The sequence below is a fragment of the Mustela erminea genome, chromosome 3 (assembly GCF_009829155.1).
Source record: "Mustela erminea isolate mMusErm1 chromosome 3, mMusErm1.Pri, whole genome shotgun sequence".
Classification (NCBI taxonomy): domain Eukaryota; kingdom Metazoa; phylum Chordata; class Mammalia; order Carnivora; family Mustelidae; genus Mustela; species Mustela erminea.
The window spans coordinates 96,577,088-96,597,287 of NC_045616.1; the positions used below are offsets into that span (position 1 = coordinate 96,577,088).

General features: G+C 33.9%; 1 protein-coding gene across 2 annotated transcripts in view; it reads right to left on the bottom strand.

Annotated features, from left to right (window-relative positions):
* ADAMTS19 (ADAM metallopeptidase with thrombospondin type 1 motif 19) overlaps positions 1-20,200 on the bottom strand; it is a 252,739-nt gene that overhangs the window by 131,888 nt on the left and 100,651 nt on the right. For both annotated transcript variants that reach the window (XM_032336832.1, XM_032336831.1), the window contains exon 8: positions 4,909-5,014. In XM_032336832.1, the coding sequence (XP_032192723.1) occupies positions 4,909-5,014 (106 nt within the window). The remainder of the gene's footprint in view (positions 1-4,908; positions 5,015-20,200) is intronic.

Sequence of the window (20,200 nt, forward strand, 5' to 3'; positions counted from 1 at the left end):
CTAAAATAGGTTCTAGGTGGTCTTCTAGTGCTCAGTGGTAAAAAAAAAAAAAAAAAGGAGAGAGAGAGAGAGAGAGAGAAGAAAATATAAAACAAGTAGACAAAATGTGTTTTTTAAATATTAGAATGAGGAGGGACTTTTTTAACCATAAAAAAAGCTACAGAAGAAATAATTAAAAAAATGACATTTGACTACTAAAAAAATTTACAGTTCAAAACCATGAAAAAACAAGATTACATTAAGAAAACTAGAGAAATCTTAAAAATATATTTGATGAAAAAAGGATACTCTTAGCATCAAAAGAACTCCTAAAAAATTAATCTCTATTAGCTTTAGTTTCCTCATCTGTAAAAAGATGATAATCTCAAAAGATAGCTACACCTTTTTATGAAATTGTATTATAGAGGAATACACAGCATTTAGTACAATGCCTTCTAAAAAAAGAAGACATTATTATTTTATTAAGAATCATTTGGCAATCTAATGTAAATATATCTTAAGACTTAAAAAATACTGTACAATTATGCAGCAAAAAGTTAACTCTGCAATTTTGGGTGGTCCAAAGCCTGCACATAGGATTAGACTTTGCCCAGCTCCTGGGAAGTAATCTGTAAGCTTTTGGAATATCTTTTGTGATAAGAATGTCTTTTTTTACCTGGGGGCCCTAGGACAAACCTGATAGCTTATAATAATGATATGATCTCGGGGTAGGGCTTGGTCAGTTTGATTTCTGGAGGGGATGGAGAACGAAGATCTGCCTTGTCTATGCTTGGTCGTGCCTCCATGACCAACATTACCATCTATTATAAACCCTGGATACCAAAGCTCAGGTTAGTTTCTTGGGTCGGCCATACTTTGTGTGTGTGTTTCACAGATCATTGTTTAGAGAATTAACTCAACAGTTTGTTCTGCACCACTCCACTGGGAGAAGACAACTTTAAGTTTGTGCCATATATCCCCTGGACTCAGCCCCATATGCCTGTTCCTTTGAGGATTTTAATCTATATCCTTTTACTGTAATAAACTATCATTTGAGTAAAATGACTTTAATGAGTTTTGTGAGTCCTGCTAATGAATTAGGGAACCTGAGGGTGGTCTTAGGGATACCTCCCAAACACAGTAATCTAACTACAATTTATACATCAGTAATAAAGTGTGGCTTGAAATCAAGGTAAAATTTCTTACTTTAATAAATTATTGTTTATAAAGATCATATAAGATATATAAAATATAGTGCATATGTGTATACATGTGCATTCAAAAAACTCCATCATATTCATGAACAATTTCCTAAGGTATTATTTATAAAGTTTTAAAAAATAAAGTTTTAGCCTCTATCACAGTAAATTAATGTTCATGACTATCAATACATTTAATACCAATAAAAATATTCTATTGTTGAAAATTTTGGTTATAAGAAAAAAGTCACACCCCCTTAACCTATTGTTTAGAAAGGAAAATAATTTTGAAAAAGAATCATAAACATTGGTATAAATCATTTATTTCCTCTTTTTTGCTATGGATACTAATCTATACTTTTGTATATCATTACATAGAAATTTTTTTATTTGGCAATTTCCCAAAGGAAAATTTGGTACATTTTTACATCTAAGATTCTTTTGAAATAGTAAAATGTTTTTTTTTTTCCTCTTCAATTACTTAAATTCTCACTCTTATGCCTCGGTTTTATTACTTAGTGGCCCTTACTGACTTCCAGCCATATGTGGAGTTTCTCTGGGAAATTCTAGAAACCAAATTCAAAGTATAAACATATAAAGTATAAAAACATAAACACACTCATCCCAAATCAATTTAGAAACATTTCATGTGTGACTATAAAGGCATTCTTTAATTGACAAGTTTAAGTGGACTCACTCTGCCATTCTTAAAATTATGGTTTGCAGAGTTTTATGATCCATTTTCTGTGTAAGGAAATAAATTGGAAAAAGTTATCACCTCTCCCCCCCAAAACAAAACAAAAGAAAGAAATTCGATAAGACAAAAAATAAGAACTTAACTGATTCACTTACATAGTTAACTTAATTATATCCCTAAGTAAAAGATCGCTATTGATTTGCACATGTGAGCACATAGGATCCCTAGATATAATTATGTAATATTTGTGAAAACTGTGTATTTGAGAGGCTATGTGAATATGAATTGCTTTTTATTTCTTCTCACATTTTTCTTTCACTGTGCTTTGTATCTTATACTGGATGATGATGATATAATTAATACAGACGACCTCTCTCCTATCTATTCCTTTGTATATACGTCGTTAAAGACACAATTACTCTGTTAGTGTATCCCACTTTCTACTTTGAGAAAAAAAAAGTAGCCTCTACTTTTAAGACAAATATTGCTTACAAGGAAGGAGAATTTTTAAAAAAGTAACTAAGTAGTTCAACATATATCACATGTCCTGGTCTTAATCCATCAAGCATTACCCTACCTTTGGCACATTTCTATTGATTTTGGGTACAGCTCTATAAAAGTCAAATAAAATAATATTTTACTACCATTTTAGCCATTCCAACCTGAGTTCCTGGTCATAAACCAGTTTCTACTACATAAAGCTCAAGTGGCTTTCCTTAAACAATATCATTTAGTTTTTTAAGTAGTTGGAGGACTTGACCAAACCTTTGCATGTTAATAAATCAACTTACGTTGTAGCTGGTTCTTTTAATTTGTGTTTTTCCTACATTTTTAGAATACATCAGAGATTAAAGAAAGTTATTTTACATGTACTAAAGTAAAGTAAGTTTGCTTCATAAAGTGAAACTTCTACTATTCAGGTTACTTGTCTATTTCATAAAAATATACTGAAGATTGCTTCTATACCATGCTGTTAATGCATAGCTAAAGAGTGAAAATTCTATTATTAGAAAACTAGCATTTAACTTTTAAAAATTGTTTTTTGGATGAATTTGCACTTGTGGTCTTAAAATTTTTCAATATTAATTTTTACTAAACATTGTTTAAAATAAAGATGATTTTCAGTATGTTTTATTCAAATAAGGCTCTTGGTTTTCCTTAATATGATTAAACTGGAATATATTTAAATGATGAAAATTACATTGGAATTAAGAGTCTAAATCCTATCATTCCTGGAGTGCAACACGGATCCATTATTGCAGGACATACTTTCCCTTAAGGATGATGATCTTAAAGTGTTACTTATCTTTCTGTTGTTTCTTTTTTGAATAACAAATAAACACTTTGTATTCTAGAACACTCCAGACTGACCCCTGAAAGCTTGCATGGGAGAAAATGAAGTATATTCATACCTTTAAAAACAGTGACATCAAAAACCAGCCACTGTTGAAAATGTCTTATTTCTTAGAATAGGTTATGAGCACATGGTCATACTCAATTTCGGAGAACTCATTGAGCTGCATAATTCTAACTTGATCATTTTTCTATACTTCAGTTTACTTGAATAAAAAGCTTTTTTTTTTTTTTTTAAATCAAACACTGTTATGTTGTATATAAATCTTCTTGTGAGCTTTCTTATACCAACACAACTCCATGGCTCAATTTACTCAATTGTCTCTAGGGTCCAAGTATATACTGAAAATGGAGTGACCTGGGTCTACAATATTACAATACTACAAAGCTTCAGTCTGTGATGAGCTGGGAAAGATGGGCCCAGTCTAAAGGGTACAGACGCTGCTCAGCTCCAAGGAATGGCTGCCATATGGGACTGTGGGTCTAATGTTGCCAGGTCTGGAAATTTGAATTTTTATGTCAAATTTATACTTTTTAATGTTGGCAACTGATTCAAATTTTTAAACTCTACCAGCCAAACTAAATATGTTTTTGACCAAAGAGGCCTCTATAAAGATCACCTCCCTGAGTAGTACCTCACTAAATCTGAGTCCAATTAAAATACTTTTCATATGTACTGCTGATACTGTTAGCATGCAGGGAAGGCCACAGTCAAAATTCAGTCTGACTCTACACAACTTCTACTATAGTACACTGGCTGTAAATATGAGCCTGTTCTTACGTAATCTGAATCCCAGAGCAACCTTATAACACAGGTAACTATCCCCATTTTACTAATGAGGGATCAAAGGCCCAAAGATAGCAGACAACTTACTATAAAAATAGAGAAGAGTATGACTTCAGTTATATGGCCCGAATTTAAATCCTTCCTCCAACACTTACTATTTTCATACTTTGGGAGGGCAAAGTAACTTCTCCATACTTCAGTTTTCTTCTCTGTAAGATGGGTATTCTAATAACCATACTTCCCCCAAATGTTTTGAGGATATACAAAGCACTAGAAATGTCTTGGCACATAGTACTACATAAATGTTACTATTACTAATTATGATTACTATAAACATTATCTGTAAAATGAGATCCTTGCTTTTTGAGTTTTAAATGAACCAAACTATGTAAAGTACTTAGACTTGTTCCTGAGACACACTGTTCATTACATACTAACTGTGTGATCAGATGAAGTTTCTTTCAAATACATTAGTCCAAACCATGCAGATTTATTCCTTTACTCTGTATCGGGTAATAACAAACATGCTATTATAGGCTGGAAGTATTTTTATTTGTACTAAGTGTTTTCTTTGGACATTTGAATAATAAATAGCTCTGTAGGGTCATAACTATTGCCATGTTTATATCATTTGGAAATGCATAGTGAAATGGATCATGTGCCATGTAATGAATGTCTTAAAGTGAATGCTGATAATGTAGTAAGATTTCGTATCAGGAATGGTTACAGTATTCAGAAGACATTTTAAATTTAGATGATATTCACCATCTTTCTGTTTCCCTAATTTTTAAAAAACCCTAACCCTCCCATATTCATAAGATATGAATATAGTTCAATAACTCAAATTACAAAGTTATATGCAAATATGTGGCATAGCCAGAATTTTTACTTACTTGTGACCCATTTCATGAGCAATTGTAAATGCAAGATTCAGGCCATTGTCTTCAGCAATAATACATTTTCTCTTTTCACTACACATTCCACTCAAATATGCTATACCTAGAAAACATACACATGAATTATCATATGTCAGATTCAAATGCAAATATTCATGCTATGCATCAGTAGAAGAAATGAAAAATGATGTTTTTTCTATTCAAATGATGTCAGTATTAAACTATAAAATCTAGCCCTTATAAATGGAATTTTAAAGGAAATTGTGTATGTATGAGTTGCTCGATAAATTCTTAATATTATTTTCAAATACATATTTCAGATTAAATCATTGGCTCAATTGTCCAACTCTCAGAGAGTGTGCTCTAACAATGTATTTTATCAATACCACTTTTCACTGTCACATAAGATAATCGAATGGATACAACTTTGACAATGTAAGTAAAAAAAGCAATGATTGAGTTAAATGTTTTTCAATTCTTGTAAAGAACTTAGTTTCAGAGAAATACCCTAAAAGAAAATAAACTACGTACATATGACATTCTTGAGCTCAAATTGATATTTTGAGTTAATAAAATTTTGACATTTTATTTTCTAAAATACCATTTTAATTAATATGACATAAGAACTACCTGTGATATATGGAATATTGAAAAATATTTCCTTTGAACATTTTTTGGCTAATGAGAAGGTCCAACTGCTGAGTATATGATAATGAAATTCTATCTAAGATAACAATTTCCGTAAGATATTTGATCGTTTGGTATTAATCAGTGGTAAGAAAATATAAAATGATTGATATTCCTTAGTCAAAGATTTATGAACTATATTACTAACTAAGACACCTCCCTGAGTAAATATCATTTAACACCTTCCAAGTGTAAGTTTTAATGCATTTCCAAAAAACAAAGGTTATTTAAGTGATATCTAGTATTTTTTTGAATTATTTGTATGTTTTGTAATCCTCACATCCTTATAAAATATATTTAAATTCATCATATGAAGAAATTAAGGCCTGTACAGGAGAATGATTTGCTAAAGATCACATGACTATGCGATATTATAGAATGAGGATTTGAAATGAACTTTGAATCCATCTACCAACTAATGTTTCTTTTCCTGCTAATTACAATTTAGTGCAGAGTGGTCCCTAGTTAAAGATGGTTAGCTGACTGCTTGTGACTCTTCTTCTCTCTTTAGAAACCCAAAAAATAGTGTTATAAAATGATTATATTTAAATAAAAGAATAAATTGCCCTGCCCATGTTTTGTAAAAACAGAAGGTTCATGGAAGAATATGAACTGATTTAGGGGAGCTACAGCCCCAATGACAGGGGAGACGGATTTTATGACTGTGGTAGAACCTCAGAGACCCAAGACAGAGGCACACAAGGTTTGAACAGAAGCATTCTTCGAGGATTGAAAATGGAGTATCTGAAAGGCTCAACTAGTCATTTGAATATTCATGCAGACTCTCAAGGCCTGGTATCTACTGGCCTAACAGGAAAATAAAGATACATTCTCTAAGCAAAATATAGTATAATCATACTATTTTAAAAACATAATTACAGGGAGAAACAGCCAAGGGATGAAATAGGTAAGGATGTCATTTTATCTCTATATGTAGAGATATTTTATTAAAATATAAAATCTACAAACAGATGACATTATTTCCTTATGAATGGATGGAAGGTTGAATAGACAGGTGATAAGCCTTACCACTTTATTTGGCTGATTAAGACAACTGGAATTATTCTGCAGTTAAATCAGGATAAGGTGGAAAGGAAATATGAAGGTGGGGGTAAACTTAGAGGGTTAGGAAAGGGAGAAAAAGAGGAGAAAGACATATTTGTTATCTAGTTCCATTAAATAACAAATCATATAAAAACATCAAGAGATTCTTAAACATAATGTGAATTTTAAAAGAACTAAGTCATGCACTTATTAATGCAACAAAATATGGAGAACAAAGATACAAGAGTAACTGAAGTTGTGTTACAGTTGAAAGGAAGAAGGAAGAAAAGAAAGATGGAAGGAAGGGGTGAAGGAAGGTGAACAAAAAGTATCTCCTCATTATAAGATACTTAAAATTCTCTTGTGCATTTGAAAATTTAAAAAAGTTAAACTTGAGAATAAATACAAAAATACTAAATTAAGTTCAACTATAATTAGAATGTCAAAGATCATTATTTGGTACAAATTTCCTTTATGATGCCCCTATATTTCACAACTACAATAATCTTATCACCATATGCAGATTAAAAGTCAGCTAATGTGGGCTGTCATCATGTCAGGTATCTTTACTGTATGGACCAGCACATATCAACTTTAGTAAGTTTTGCATTTCTTCTCCTGTACCCCTTCAAATAAATTTTTCCCACCAAAAACAGTCACTTGTTTCTAATTCTTACCTCTTCTTTATTATTCTTTCCATTCTATATTTTGCATATTTTTCTCTTACAACATTGGATAGGATATCTTTTTTTAAAGATTTATTTATTTACTTGAGAAAGAATGGAGGGGCAGAGGAGAGGGAGAGAGAGAATCTCAAGCAGAGTTCCTGCTTAATGCAGGGACTTAATGCAGAACCTGAGATCAGAACCTAAGCTGAAACCAAGAGTCAGACATTTAATGAACTGCGCCACCCAGGCACTCCCTGGAAGACTTTCACAGGTACCACTTGTTAAGTTAAAGAAATTATATTCTGATATTCTTGTATGTCCAATGAAAAAGGGTGCAATGTTAGGTGCGGTGTGGGCCAAAGGTAGATGAGAGTTAGTATTTTTTGAAAAGGAAACAAAAGCTTAGAATACTGAGAGAAATGGGAAGGAGAGCTGATTAAGTACTAGGGGAATACTTAATGTTCATGGGTCAAAAAACAGATGATTCAGCCAAGGATGGTGAGCATGAATATGGACTAGCACTAGTATGTCCAAGTAAGTGATATCCAACCCAAAGGCTGAAACAGAGAAGAAAAATATTTGGATTAAATTTGGGCTGATGGGGCGCCTGGGTGGCTCAGTGGGTTAAAGCCTCTGCCTTCGGCTCGGGTCAAGATCCCAGGGTCCTGAGATTGAGCCCCACTTCGGGCTCTCTGCTCAGCAGGGAGCCTGCTTGTCCTCTCTCTCTGCCTGCGTCTCTGCCTACTTGTGATCTCTGTCTGTCAAATGAATAAATAAATCTTTAAAAAAAATAAAAAATAAATTTGGGCTGAGATTTTGTAGATGAGGTATAAAGGAAGACTCAAAGGACATAAGAGTTGACAGTAAATTTGAGAATGAAAGAAGGGACAGAAATTATAGGGTTGGGTAAGTGAAGAAGTAAAGTCAAATATTTGGAGAATACAATGCAGTTGTCTGGAGAATGGAGTCATCAGTGAAAAAAAAAAAGGGCAGATACTCTCTGATACTTGAGATACTTGAGACTGTGATAAGAGACTGGGGATAGAGACATAAGATTTAGAAATGAAGTTGCATAGTATGATTCAGTATTGCCGGGAGAGCAGAGAAAGGTAGACATCACCCAGACTGAGGTCAAAGAACTATTAAGTAGTTTTGGTTGGACTGATTATATGAACATGAAATTGCATATGATCTCAATGAACTCAGGAGGGGGGGAAAGATGACCAACATCCATGTGAAATATGGGCAAGAATGAAGGAGAACAATCCAACACAGAGATAGTTAAGATGGTAAAGCTGAAGAGCGTCAGCTCCAAATGAAGAGTTTTTGAGGATGAGAGTTTGACTTAGAAGCAGTAGCAGGAAGCAAGAGGAATGCAGGAGGCATAGAACTTTGATATTTTCCTAGCACTAGCCCTGTAAAACATAGGGGAAGAGAAAGAATGAACAGTAATCTCTTTGGGGGCCCTAGATTCCTCAATGGGCTATGGGAAACATGACTGTGTAGTCATGAAAAGAAATTTGCTGATAAAATTATAATTTTTAATATAAAAGACATTTTATAATCATAAAATATAAATTTATATACAATAAAATACAATATAGAAATGAGTACATTTTGGCATAGAGGTATGATTACACCTAAGTATTAAAAAATCCATACCATCACATTTTTATAGAACAGAAAGACTACATAAAAATGGGGGCACGTGGCTGGTTCAGTCAGTGGAGAATGTGACTGTACCTCAGAGTTGTGAGTGCAAGCCCCACATTGGACATATAGCTGACTTAAAACAAAAGACTGTATAATTACGATAATTTTCTTTTTTTTTTTTTTTAAGATTTTGTTTGTTTGTTTGACAGAAGAGAGAGACAGTGAGAGGGAACACAAGCAGGGGAAGTGGGAGAGGGAGAAGAAGGCTTCTCACTGGGCAGGGAGTCCCATGCAGAGCTCAATCCCAGGACCTGGGATCATGATCTGAGCCAAAGGCAGACGCTCAACGACTGAGCCACCCAGGCAGCCACCCAGGCACCTCAATGACAATAATTTTCTAATAGCAATTGTGTCATGTGGAGAGATAATAAATAACTTTTCTTCCTCCTTTCCAATTTTCCAAATCCATTTAAGTGTTTACAATACTTTGATGATGAGAAGAAGATTAAAGACATAAATATGATGATCATGTCTATGAAATTTAAGTAGCAATTAACAGATTTTCTTATAGACCAGGAAGCAATTTAACAAACATAATGACCCTCTCCTTCCCATTCTTTTTTTCTTATGTGTAAACTCAGAGTCTTCAACTGAGGCTCTGATAAATTTGAATTTAATTGTCTCACATTTGGCACACCAGGGAGATTTTCTTTAACTTGAAAGTTATGAAGAATAATTGTAACCATGACTAATTTAAATGACTTGCATTATTCTGTTTAAAAGCCTATGCTTTTCAGTTCCTTTCAAAAACTCACATGTTTCTTATTATATTAAAGGATACAATTTAGGAGGGGAAAGGATCTAACACGGCTGTTATTTAAAGAGAGATATAATACAGAAAACACTCTTTAAATATTAAAGGTTCTACAGTCAAAAAGGACAACAAAAAACCCTCTAGTTTCCACCTAAAGATGAATCAAGTTGTATAGGAGGCATCAACAGGATCTCCAGGTGAAAACAAAGCATACTATCCTAGAATGTAATTTGATACCTCTTCAAGATAATCATAGACCCCTAAAACCCCACAGGAAGCATGTTATAATAATGAATGAATCAGGAAATCAGTTTTTATGTGATCAGGTGGGTGTATCCTAATAAAATAAAATCTTCCGGCCTCAACACTGTTGCCTTTAAGCACTAACTAGACTACCCAACTTCAAAATCTTGCTTCTTCTGGCACAAAATCCTGCACTGTCCTAGGTAAGATATTTGTCCTAGGATTGTATCCTGGAAGAAAAGTTATTTATTTATGAGTTGTATTATTGCTCGAAGCCTAATGGAACAAATAATGTAAGAGGTGACAAGTACGAAAGGTACAAAGATGAACATGTACGGAGCATGCCTTCAAGAGCGTGAGCCACACCAACTCACTGGAAAATGTGATCATTAAAACCTAAAGACGTAAATAAGATATTATGGGAGACTATAAAGAAATACCAAATGGGGAAAAATTAAAGTAGAAAAGACTTTTAAGGAGAGAAACAACTTGGTGGTATCACCGAGTGGGGAGAGGTGGGCACTGAGCAGGGAAAAGGCTAAGCAGTGATAAAATTTGCTATTCTTCACAGAAGGGTAGGGTATGTTCTTTAAATGAGCATGCCATGTAGTACCTCTCTGCATCAGTATGCATTTAACGTATCCTCAATAAGGAGTGCATGAAATGAATGGCATAGACGGAATTCCTTGAAACAAAGACCAATATAAAATGTAACTTAACCTGGGGCCTTAACTAAAAATGTAATTTTGAAGAATCAAAATGTATTTCATCCATGAATTAGAAAAAAGTTTTAGAATGACTTAATGATGGTGCCCAAGTAATATGAAAACCATTTACATGATTATATTCAAAGCAGCCTTTGAACATATTTTAAAATAACTTGCCTTACTAGCTCACTAATTATCTGCTTCTATTCCATTAAAAGACAAGATGATGATCTAGGAGTATAAAAGTACAATTATGTAAGTTATGAGGTTAATATCAGTAGAGTTATAAATGTATTTTAAAAAACAGTCTTCCAGACTCTCTTTAATGTTTAATCCATAACATTCTTCATAGTACAGTTTCTAAGAATACTAAGAAAAAAGTGACTTCTAACAACAAGAAATAAGACATCAGTTTAATAAAAACTATGGTAAATCTCTGTGGTCAAAAAGGTGGAATATTTCATAGGCAGTAAAACGTTGTTTACGTGTTCCCGCAACATGGTGGTCAGAGTCCTTTTGTGAAAAACACATACCGATGCCAAATAAAATCTAACTACAAACTTTTAGTGTATAGCTAAATTTCGAGAAAGATTCCCAAGTACAGGAATAAGGCTTAAAATTTTTCAGATTTGGAGTGATAATATTATGAGTTAATGTTGTTAGAGTCTGGGTATCAGAAAAGACACAAGTCCCATTAAATAATGGGTGTGGTTTCAAAATGTCTGCAGGAAGAGAAATTAAGGAGTAAGGAACTGAAATCCACCTACAAATCAGAAAGCCTGAAATTGCTATTAATGTGTGAACATTACCTCAAAAATCCATATGCGGGAGATCAACGAGGAACCCTGGCTCAAAATAAGTTTGAGGTATGCCAGAAAAGCTCTACTAATAAACCCAAACCACCAGCATGCACAAGTATGAAACCATAGGAATATGAAGCCATAAATACAATGTACAAATTGATCATATAACTTGGGGATCATACAAGGACTGGAAAAAGCTTTGTCAATTCAGTGAAAACAAATGAAGGATCACTATGATGAGACACTATCATCTCAGCAAGCATAAAATCCCCACAGGAAAAAAAAAAAAACAACTCTACCGAAGATGAGCTCACAAATAAAAATGGCAATCCAAATGAAAAAATGGCCTACTGTAAGAAGGTGGCCACTGATACAAAAACTAGAGAGAAAATGATGACAAAATGAAGATATTTTTAATATAAAGATGGGGAGCTTGAGATCTACGTTTACTGGGTTCCAGCAACCCAAACGAATCTTTTTGTAAATCAGAGAAAGTAACCCTTTTCCATAATACTTTAAATCAATACTTTAAATCAAAGTACTGGTGTAAAGAAATGTTATATTTCTTCAAACAGAAGGAAAAATTCCAGACTAAAACATGAAAATAAGGAGGAGGGAATAATGGACACCAGAAAGGGTAAATGTATGAGTAACTATAAATTAATATTGAATACATGAAACCCCAATTTTAATGTCTTTCAAACTTTAAAATAGAGAGAACTGAAGTAAAGCAACAATACATAGTTCAAGTACAGTTCTACCAATAATCAGTGGTAAAATGATACATGTCATAATATACAAGGTAATTGCAAAACAACAGTAAAATAATATATAACTAACAATTACAATTACATAGGTTGAAAATTTAATACAAATATTAGATTTACCTGCTTTTAAAGGCAGCAAAGGAAAAGAATAAAGGAAACATGACTTAAAGGCAAATGGAAAACAAATATAGAAAGATAGCATTTCACACCAAGAATTTCATTAAAAAAGATTCTGCCATGAGTGACTGTCAAATCGAATGGATATTTAAACTCTCTAAGGTGAGAGAAGTGTGAATTAACTTGACTGTGATAATCATTTTCAACGCATAGGTATGTTAAAACATCATTGTCTAACTTACACTTATACATCTTTTATCTGTCAAGTTTGTCTTGATAAAGTTGGAATGAATGAATGAAAAATAGAGTATGCTAAAGCCAAACTAAGATTTTAAGACTGAATTAAAAAACAACAACAACCCTAACTGTATTTTGCTTATAAGAGATACAGTTTAAGTATAAGAACATAAGCAAGTTAGAAGTAAAAGAATAGAAAATATGCAAGCATCAACTAAATAGAGAATGGGTGACAATATAAATATTACAAATATACAAAATTAGACAAATTGAATTTAAGTCACAAGCATCTAGAGAGATAAAGAAGGATTTTTCATGATAAAAGGGATGTACAATTCTATATCTCTATTTACTCAATAACTAAGCCTCAAAATACAATAGAAAAAATGAAAAAAATGAACCAAATTAAGAGAGAAAAAGAAATCCCCAGTTAAGCTGAGAGACTTAGCAATTCTCTTAATAGCTGATAAAAAGATTAAAAATCTTCACTCAAGACATGAGACCTGAACAAAGTATTAGCAAATCTGTCTTAAATGATGTAATAAAACATCACATCCAACTATAAAACATTCCTTTTAAGTGGATATGGTACATTTATAATACTTGACCATATACTGAGTAGCAAAAAAAAATCTCCACAAATTTCAAAAGTGGGAATAATCCAAAGTATGTTCATTGGCCACAATGGAAATAATTTGGAATTGAAGAACTAAAAAGGTAATTAGAAAAACCCAAACTGCCTAGACATGAGATGATACACTTCTAAAGCGTCCACAAGTGAAAGGAATTACAATCAAAATTAGAAAATATGTTAAACATAGTTATTGAAAAAAAAAGAACACAAAAAATGGTAGGCTGAATGACAGTGCTCAGGGAAATTTGTATTTTATATCTTATAAAAAAATCAAAGAGACTGAAAATCAGTGATTAAAATTCCTTTCAGGAGCTGAGAAAAGAGAGCATCAAAGCTTAAGAAAAGAGAGGGAAAGAAATAATAAAGAGCAAAACCAATGAACTATAAAACAAACGTAAAAAGTATTGACAAAACTGGTAATTCCCTAGCAAACCAATCAAAAATTACAACAACAACAAAAAAAGAGAGACAAATACAAGTTATACAAGTTACCAAAATCAACGAAGAATAAGGAAATGTCTCTATAATCCTAAAGACATCAAGGTAATATATATAAATATATGCAATAAACCTTATAATTTGCTAAATCTGTCAAAAGAAGTATGAAATCTAGAATTTTCTATCATAATCTCATTTATTCATTCTATTCCAGCTTCATAGCTACATTTGGCTTCCCCTCCCCCCCTTTTCTCTTCTCTTTTCTTATCATTTCCATCTGAAGACCTCTTCACTGGCATTTCCCTATGGAATATTCCCTCCTTACACCTCTTTCTCCAGATCTTCTTGATCACCAAATTCAAATTAAAAATACCCTTCTCCCCACCTTGGAACTCCCAGATTACCTGTTACTTATACCCATTACTTTTTTTCCTGACGGGTTTATCTTTTAATGTACCAGTTAATTTAATTATTTGGATACTGGCCAGTAGATATTGACCATTCTCTCAATTAGAATGTAAGCACCACAAGGAAAGTACTGAGAAGTCAATTTGTTTATTTCCAGCATGTAGAACTGTATAGTATAATAACACTACACATTGTATAGTACTATGATAATATATTTCAAGGTGTATTAACATGCATTTCTCTTTTTCCACACAGGTCAATTACTTCTTGGACTTTGGGCTAAGATCAAGTATTGTATTTCCACCCAGGTCATGCCTTCTTAGTCTTCTACAGGATTTGCTCTGAGGGCGGGTGGGAAGGGATAGAATTAGAAGGAAGGTAGCCTTTGAAACTCTGGAGGATAGCACACTGGGAAACTCCAGGCTGATATCGGATGACTCAAGTAGGGACTTAATGAAAACACTGAATGAGTAGGTGAAAAGAAGGGCTGTCATGTTTGACCCTACTTTGTCTTTTATTGCCAGAAAGGCAAGAGAAGTGGGCAGTTTAACCTAGGGGGACCCACAGATGACATGACTGAGATCTGGCAGCATTTTTTGGAGCATTAAGAGCTGGACAGGTAGGGACTGGGGAGGGTGGGCAGATAAAGAGTGTGGTGGAAAGAGCTGAACAGAAGTTACAGTGCTCTGACCAAACCAACATTCTTCAGTTGAACCCACCAAATGCATTTGGAGTCCAAGTCCAGCATATAGACAAAGGAATGCACTGCAAAAACGTAGATACCAAAAATCTCAGAGGGAAGTGAAATCACTGTGATTTCTGATCTACAGCCCATCTCCCCAGCTATGGAAAGGATAAAGGGGAGGTGAAGAGAACTATCAGGAAGAGCCGAATATTAGCTAAAACCAAACCAAAACAAGGTAAATGAATAAAGTCATTTAAACTAGAAGAAAAATTAACATCAATTGACAAGTTTAAGTTTTCACTGTCCCTATGTCAAGGGACATAGGGAGTTGTGAGGAAAGATTTAATACACTGTAGGAAGCTAGATGCAGCATTTTCTTTTCCTAATTTAGTATTATCTTTGATCTTATAGTGTGTATCGTGACAAAATTAACTACAGGTGAGAGTGTACATGTTTAAAAAAAGTGTGCACATGTTTCTAATTGGTTGCTAAAGGTAAATTAAACAGTGAATAAGCACTCGTTTTATTTTATTATCTTAAGGTGTATTGGAGGTATCTAAAATCAGTGAAGTACTGGACTAGACGGCATATGGGTACCATGTCAAATTCTTTGGAAAGCTTTTATATGGAATATTAATATGATGCAGGAAAAAGAAGGTGAAAGATGGCTTAAGTGAGTGTTCATAATATATAGTGAAAGGAAGTGAGTCCAGAGGGGGAGTGGTATACAGGGTAGGCACAGGTGGCCAATTTCTAAAATTCTGCTCTTTTGGGAGCTGGAGAGACTATCATGGTAATAGACAAGTTCCAAAGAGGTTTATTCCTTGCTTTTCTGGTTTTCACATGTCCTTCATCTTTATAATAAACTTTCCCATCAAGCAGACCCACCTTTTTCCTACACTACGACAATGAAAAGGACTACGGTTTTTTGTATGAAAGTAAGAAAAATTAGGAAAATTTATGTCTGCAGGCTAGTTTTGCGCTCCTACTATTGTATTCTAGATTTATTCTACTTCACATTAACTTCTCTCTTTTAGAAAATTTAAGGGCAGGTTACTGGATGGTTTCAGAAGTTAAACTCTCAAATCCTTAGGGACTTTAAATTAAGCCAGACTCCAATGTACCTTACTGTGGTTTGGATATATTTTTAATACATCATTAAAAACATATACCATTGGGACACCTGGTTGGCTCAGTGGGTTGAGCCTCTGCCTTCAGCTCAGGTCATGATCTCAGGATCCTGGGATGGAGCCCCACATCAGGCTCTCTGCTCAGCAGGGAGCCTACTTCCTCCCATCTCTCTCTGTCTGCCTCTCTGCGTGCTTGTGATCTCTGTCTGTCAAATAAATAAATAAAATCTTAAAAAAATATATACCATCTAAAATTCTTAATTTAGATTTCAGTGCAACCTGAAAATATAATGTTTGTGGCACACTGAAAAAGCCATATGTGGTAGATTACACATCTAATGTTTATAAGTCAGAAATGAGAAATTTAGGGCGCCTGGGTGGCTCAGTGGGTTAAGCCACTGCCTTCAGCTCAGGTCATGATCTCGGGGTCCTGGGATCGAGCCCCACATCGTGCTCTCTGCTCAGCAGGGAGCCTGCTTCCCTCTATCTCCCTCTCTGCCTGCCTCTACGTCTGCTTGTGATCTCTCTCTGTCAAATAAATAAATAAAATCTTAAAAAAAAAAAAGAAATGAGAAATTTACAGTGCAGTCTACCACAAACATGGATGAAAACTGGTATTTGCATTACTAAGTTAATTTAAAAATGATCAGTCAGAGTCCTCGGGCTTTCTGTATGACTTAGGTCACAAAAGCAAAAAACAAAACAAAACAAAAGCAAACTAGGCTTAATGATTATCTCTGCCTTGGAAATTAAAAAACTGTCATGAATTTAAAAAATAGGTAAGATGAATCACATTTGAAGACTTTTGTGAAGTTGAAGGATACAGCTGGAAAAATTTAAAAGTGTTCTGATTGCATATAAATCAGGAATTTTGGCTAACACATTTTTATAATGTTATAACGTAATCATATCCTGAAGGCATTAAACAGGGACAATTAAAACTAAAAATATCATGCTACTAAAAGGTTCTATAAATTGCTTTTTTAGAATACTAGTAAAAAACACTGACAGCATGCATTTATAACCATAAACCAACTCAAACATCAAAAGAATTTGACACAACATTCTATTTTCATCATGCCAATTTTAATCATTTTGCTACTTTTTATAACTTGTTTTCTACTCACTATGGTTTTTATTCAAGTAAAGAAAAGAAATAATTTTATAAACTGGAAAAAATCTAAAGAATACAATTCAAATGTAATTACAATTACATGTATCTAATATTCTTAAATCTCAAATACTAAAATTTAAAATATTGAGTTTAATACAGAGATTTGACATAATTTGTTAAATAAAACATATTTACTCAAGGACAAGCATTTCAACTTTAGATGCATTTCTAATATCTCAGCTTTTTTAAGGTCTATACACTGAGGGTATTAATAGTAAACTGGTTAAAAAACCTTCTCAAAGATGATTTGATGTTTTCTAGAACTCCAATTGGAATTCAACAACAAACTTTTTATGACCTGTTTTCTGCATGAAGTACAGTATAGGCAAAATGCAGAGAATAAAGCTTTAAGAATCTATGTTCTTGTGTCAGATATTCTAGGGTTTGAGTCCCAGCCTTGATTTGTAGCTGTGTGACCAAAGAAAAGTTACTTCTTTTTCTGAACCTCAGTTTTCTTAACAGTAAAACTGGGAAATTAACCGTTGGCTTAGGAATGTTAACTAATGTAGATAAAATATATTAAGCCTGTACTGGTTCATGTGAAACATGGTAACCATTAAATATTAAACTTTCTTATCTCTAAAATGAGATTTGCAATCCCTTATGACACAGAGGTTTTGAAGGGTTAAAGGAGGTGATGTATTTAAAGACCCATGGCATGTGGTCGATTTTTTTTTTTTTTTTTAAGATTTCATTTATTTGACAGAGAGAGACATATCAAGAGAGGGAACACAAGTAGGGAAAGTGGGAGAGGGAGAAGCACTCTTCCTGCCAAGCAGGGAGTCTGATGGGAGACTGGATCCCCGGACCATGGGATCATGTGACCTGAGCCGAAGGCAGATGCTTAATGACTGAGCCACACAGGCATCCCATGTGGTTGATTCTTACTAAGTGTTCTCCGACACTGACAACACCCTACAAGTGTGTGGTGAATACAAAGTTGCACTTGTAGACCTTATAATAAGAACAACTCTTAAAAACTAAGAGGACCTCAGAGTATTTTCTAAATTAAGATATGTTTTGTTTCCCAAGGATATATTCAGCATATTTTAATACTCACATAGTGTTTAACAGTACCATTAAAATATTTTCTAATATAAACAAATTCCTATAACCAAATGAAGCTTTAACAGTAAAGGATCTTGAGAAGGAAAGTACCTTATGAACCATCACTTTTCATAATAATTCCATAAGAATTATGTATCCAAGACTTATCCCTGCAACATGTTGTGCTAAAATAGAAATATAAAGTGTCTGATTTATGTTTTGGCCAGAGCCTAATAAGAAATACACCAGCAGCCAAGAATTAAACAAGATAAGTTCAGCTTTGCTTTTATTCTAAACCACAGGAAAGATGTCATTTTCCCATCAGGAATTCATTTCTATTCAGAAATACACGGAGCACCTGTGTTCAGAAATACAATGAGCACGCTCAATACTGTGCTATGTGCTGAGGACACAGACAGGAAGTGAGCAAGATCTTTGATCACAAAGAGATTAAAAGGAGAGGAAATGAATGCAAGATATATTGAATTCCTCCAAAAGCATGCATGGTAGTGTCAGAGAAGCTAATGATTCAAAAAGTGAAAGTTAATTAGGATTCTGAAAAATGGGTAGAATTTGAACAGGGATGAAGGAAGGAAAGGAAAACAAAGAAAGTCTTCTATTTAGAAATTCTAAAAACAACACCTTTGAACACACTCACTAAAGTCTGCAAAAATTATCAGCTCTTCAGTAGGGCCTCAGTTTAGAAGAGTGCATGGAGCACTGGGTGTGGTGAAAAAATAATGAATACTGTTATGCTAAAAATAAATAAAAAATAAATTAAAAAAAAAAAAAGAAGACTGCATTAGTGTGAATTTAAAAGGGGCACAGTGAGGAGATGAGGTTTTAGAAAGGCTTCCCAAGTGAATGAGCAAAGGTGTTTGGTAGGTGATGTCTGGGTGGGATTCCAGTCTCTTCTGTTCCTTAGGCCCTAGAGATTAGGGACTCTGTGCAAGATACAGCCTGCAGAAACCTTTGGGAAATCCTGAGCTGGAATGTCAAAAGCAAGTCTAACAATCCCATAATGTCTTTCTCTTTTTATTTTTAAATTCATCTACAGTAACATTGACTTTTTATTCAACAGTTCTAAGAATTTGAACACTCATATTGATTCACTTAACCACCATCACCATCAGGAGCCAGAAAATGTCCATCACTCCCCAAAACTGTTTTGTGTCTTCTCTTTATAGTTACACTCTCACCCCTTTTTAAAACAGGTATGACCACTGGATCATTATAGGGTTGTCTTTTAGACACTGTCTTGTAAGTGGATTCATAAGGCAGGCAACCTTTTTTTTTTTCTTTTTAATTTCTTTTCAGCTTAACATTATTCATTGTTTTTGCACCACAGCCAGTGCTCCATGCAATACGTGCCCTTCCTAATACCCACCACCTTGTTCCCCCAACCTCCCACCCCCAGCCCCTTCAAAACCCTCAGGTTGTTTTTCAGTCCATAGTTTCTCATGGTTCACCTCCCCTTCCAATTTCCCTCAACTCCCTTCTCCTCTCCATCTCCCCATGCCCTCCATGTTATTTGTTATGCTCCACAAATAAGTGAAACCATATGATAACTGACTCTCTCTGCTTGACTTATTTCACTCAGCATAATCTTTTCCAGTCCCGTCCATGTTGCTACAAAAGTTGGGTATTCATTCTTTCTGATGGAGGCATAATACTCCATAGTGTATATGGGCCACATCTTCCTAATCAAGACCAACTTCTTTCACTGAGCATAATGCTTTGACATTCCTCCTCAAGCTATTACAGATTGTTCAAAGCATTCGCCTCTTAAAGACGATTGGATTGCTTCCAGTTTTTCCCAATTGTGAACAAAGTAGGTATCAGCATTCATGAAGAGGTTTTGTGTGACAGTAAGTTTTAGTTTTTCTGAAGTAAAGACACAGATACGGGCTTGTAGGGTCATATGGTAAGTATATGTACAACTTTATAAGAAATTGCTAGATTGTTATCCCTAGGGGTTATAAAATTTTGCATGTCAGCAGCAGTGTTTGAGGATTAAAGTTGATCCATATTAT